Genomic DNA, 4304 nt, shown 5'->3' on the forward strand with positions numbered 1-4304 from the left:
CTCTTTAGAATGTAAAAATTGACGAGATGTGATTGCATAGTAGAGATTTTATAAAAATATGTATATTTTATATGAATGTAACGTAGGAGCCAAATGCATGATCCATGAGGGGGAGACCACTTCAGCACTTTGCCCAGATGGACCCTACTGACTCATATTACCAGTAACCACCACAACCACACACCCCACCCCACCCCACCCAAACCTAACGTGGGGTCCTCCAAAACACATATAGTCTCCACGTCATGATCATGATGATCATGATCATGATCATTCACTGCAGACACCACCACCACCTTACACTACCATATCTAACCCGTACTGTTGCGCACTCACTCAATTGCTGAATATTTCTTAGTGGTTTTTTTTTTTTTTTTTTGGTTGTGGGGTGCGTGTAGGGGAACAACGACAAACCGACCTCTCTCACCAGTCGGCCTATCGTAGAAGCCCACGTGGCCCCCACACATTAAGGAACAAACATGCCTCCCCACTCCATCATCTCCGCCACGTGGAGTCATAATCGCGCATGGGACTCATCACTACCACGTGGGTCCCCTCACGCACCAACACCCCCAGCCGACTGCTAAAACCAAGTAGTACTCCCTCAACGTTAGTCCGTACGCTACCCCTCACAATTAAAAAGAACGAACAAATTAATACGACGCCGTTGATCATCGTCGTCACCTGTTGGGATGACGTGTCATGTCCCGAAGTGGTTGCATAACTGGTTTGCTTAAAAGCCGCTAATTAGTAGCACTTAGTGCGTAAAAAAAGATAATAATAATAATAGTAATGGTTAAGAGAAATGAAAAATATCACACACACCCCAAGAAGCAAACAGAAAACACTCTATATTCTTCTCTATATTTGATTTCAATTTAAAATCCAGATACATTAGAAACAAAAACCCCCAAAAATGAAAATTAAAGGGGAAAAAAAAAAAAAAACCAAACAAACATTGAAAGTTAGTTACACATGAACATCAAGATCAAACCCAAACACCTTTCAAAATCCATCAAATTAAACCCCAAAAACAAAAAATTAAGAAAGAAAAAAATATTATATTAAAAAATTTACATACAAGAGCAGTCATATTCATAATTTTTTTTAAATAAAACTCTCTGATATTTTATTTAATTTTTTTTTTTTGGGTATGGTTTGAGATTTTGAGAGTTTTTCTTTTTCGATATTTTTTTATAAGGGTTAAAAAGGTGAGAAATTTACGGGAGATAGAGACTAGGGTGATCTTGATCAGTCCATTGACTCTGGCTCCAGTATGTCTGATCAACGGTGTTAGTAAGATCAAACAAACCTTGATCCCCGCCCGGTTGCCAATCCCCTAGGGATCCGAAACCTCCACCGCCAGATCTGTTTTGCAAACCTGATAAATCAACTTGTGCCGTTTGATCGAGCAATCCGCCAGTGATCTCTTGCATCTTCAATTCCTGATCAGATATGCTCATCCCGGCCTTCTGGCTTTGCTGATGCCACTGAGTCTGCTGAACCTGATTGTCCTGACCTTGCTGATTCAACCGGAACGGCGAAATCGAAATATCCGAGATGTTACTGTATCCGAAAGGCATTGCTTCCGTCGCTGCCGACGACGTGATCAAGCTCGTGAAGCTCCCAATCTCCGAGAATATTCCACAATCCGAACCTTGCTCCAGCAACGTAGACTCGAAGCTAGGGTTCGAATTCTGTGCGACAAAGAATTTCGACTCCTGAATGTTCAGTAAATTAGAAGCCGAGCTCGTGGAAGGAGCCGAAACCGCTTCGGTTGTGGCAGTCGCGTTGGTGTTATTGGCCGTGAGGCTCGAGCTCTCGCTGCTGGAGTGTGAGTTCGATTTCCGTTCAAGAGCCACCGGAGGTGGAGGCGACGGCGTCGATGTCGTTGCCGACGAAGCTTTCGGTTTAGACCGTTTGGTCTTCCTGCAACCGCCACCGACGGGAACGTTTCTCAGCACGCCGCCTTTGGTCCAGTACCGGCGACAGCTCTTGCAGAAGTGGCGGGGCTGAGAGAGGTTATAGTTGTTGTAGTAACAGAATTTGGTGTTGAGCGAGTCGCAACGAGGGCACTTCAAGGCCTGGTGGTTCTGATGGTGATGCGGCCTCAGCCTCCGATCTCCAGTACCACCTCCGAAGAACCGACCGCCTCCGATTGAATGAATGTCTTGCATTTCAAATAAACTTTTTTCCTATGTAATTCTCTCTATCCCTCTCTATCTCCCAAAAAGAAAACCAGAATATTACGTTTCTTTCCAATTCTAGAATTGTCCCCGTAAACTATGAAAAATTTTCCGGCAAAGTTTTACCGGGAAACTTGTGCGCATTCACACAGTATTGAAAATTGAAAGCCAATCTCTCTCTCTCTCTCTGTTTTCTCTGACTGTGTTTTTGTGTTCTCGTGCGTTTTGTGTTTATGCGGGCGGAGTGTATTTTGAGAACATCAGAGGAAAGGAAGTTCTAAGAACCGAACTCTGACAAAATATCCCCACATATCTTCTTCCAACTCTTCTATTTCCAATATTTCATTTTTCATTTGGATTCGATTTTACCAAACCACCCCCAAAACATCAGCAAAATAACCATCATCCTCTCCTCATTTCTGAAAAGACGAAAACACCCCTATCAGACATAGCCAAACTGTTCCTGACTCTTGAGTTTTGGGCACAGCCACAAAGGTGTAATTTCAGAAGGAGGAGGCTGTGGGGCGCGGTGTGGTTGGAGGGGAGAGGATGACCGTACGGTCGTGGATGAAGATCGAACCGTCAGTTTGAACAGGTGGATGGTTGAGAAAGCAGGGGTGTTATTGTCCACAAAATCTGGTTGTCGCTTTGTCGGCTATGCCTTTTCATTTTTTTTTTTTTTTTTTTTTTAATTTTATCTGTTCTTCTGCTACACTGCGCTGCTTTTGCTCCCTCTGCAAATCGGGGGTGTGTCAGTAATAACTGGATCAGGACGCTCCACGTCTCCCAATGCTATTGGTGAGTTGTCGAAAGTGATTTTCTCAACAGTGGAGGTGACTGTACGATGTATCTGACTGTATGCTGCTTCCACTGTTGTGCTACATATTCAATTCATTTAGGGATAATTTTAATTACAACACTTAAAATTTGCTCTAATTTAAAATTAAGTTTCCAATTTTTGGTATTTTAATTATAATCTTTATCATTTATTTTTTTAAAAAAAATTAACAATCAAAGTAAATAAATCATTTTATATTTTTAAAACAAAAATATAATTTTTAAAAAATATATAATAGAATAAAATGTCTAAAATTATTTTTTCTCTCAAGCCTAATTTAACAATTAAAAAATATTTTTTCTTTATTTCTGAATCTTAAAGGGGAAAAAACACATTAAAAAAGAAAAAAATAAAACAATAAATAACAATATATAAAATATAAAAAGCCTATGAAGAAGATTGAAAATATATAATTGCATATTTAATATATATATATATATATATGCACATAATTTTTATTTTTTTTTCCCTTTCTCTTTTCGTCCCTCATTTTTATTTTACTTGGAACCTGCGAAATGAAATTCTCCGTTCAAACTAAGTGAAAAAAAATTAAATGTAGTGATTGAGTTTTTAGAGGATGTGGGTAAAATTCATGCAGAATATGAGAACATCTCATGAGAGGCTTAGGAATTTTAGATTAGGGAGGATAATCAGCTCTTGCATTTGTGGTCAGGATAACTTTGGGAGAGTTTTATTTCTTTGATCTAAAATCTGTAACGATAATACCCATAGTAAAGCAGAAGTTCTCTTGAATATGCTCCCAAAATTGCTGCAAAGAAAAATCAAAATAAGCTGCTATGGTATTCAAATATTAAACTAGTAATTTAAGAAGTTAATTTTATACAAAATGCCCTAGGATTGAATAGCAAAGTTAATAATTTCCATAATAAAATTTAAAAAGTACGGTAAAAAATTGTAGTAGGAATTAAATAAATTTATTTATAAATTTATAAATTTTAGAAACTGAATAAGCTTATTTATAAATTTTATTATATAAAATTTTCTTTTTTTTTGTTTATCTCTTTTATTAATTTTATTTATAAATTTATAAAACAGATGCAAATTTTATTAATTTTTTTTATAAAATTCATATTTAACATTTAAATTTTGTTAATTTATCTTCGGTTTTATTAACTTAATTATATAAAATAAATATTAATAAAATAAAAAGTGAATTTTTTTCTCTAAATTAATATTTAAATGGAGAGGTATGAATGCAATTACAGTTGTCAAGTAGAATCCTCTCTAACAGTAAATAAACATCTGCTTAAAATAGACAC

At 37.0% G+C, this 4304-nt stretch overlaps 1 protein-coding gene across 1 annotated transcript; it reads right to left on the reverse strand.

Moving 5' to 3' along the window:
• Nucleotides 1-832: 832 nt before the first annotated feature.
• On the reverse strand, nt 833-2793 carry LOC107419070 (dof zinc finger protein DOF5.4). Its single transcript, XM_016027791.4, has one exon. The coding sequence runs from the start codon at nt 2175-2177 to the stop codon at nt 1221-1223; it is 957 nt and encodes a 318-aa protein (XP_015883277.1). The 5' UTR covers nt 2178-2793; the 3' UTR covers nt 833-1220.
• Nucleotides 2794-4304: the final 1511 nt, after the last annotated feature.

The sequence above is a fragment of the Ziziphus jujuba genome, chromosome 2, assembly GCF_031755915.1.
Source record: "Ziziphus jujuba cultivar Dongzao chromosome 2, ASM3175591v1".
Lineage (NCBI taxonomy): Eukaryota > Viridiplantae > Streptophyta > Magnoliopsida > Rosales > Rhamnaceae > Ziziphus > Ziziphus jujuba.

What these genes read in the sequence shown, in the direction of transcription:
- LOC107419070 (XM_016027791.4), bottom strand. Translation starts at nt 2,177, where the DNA reads ATGCAAGACATTCATTCAATCGGAGGCGGTCGGTTCTTCGGAGGTGGT.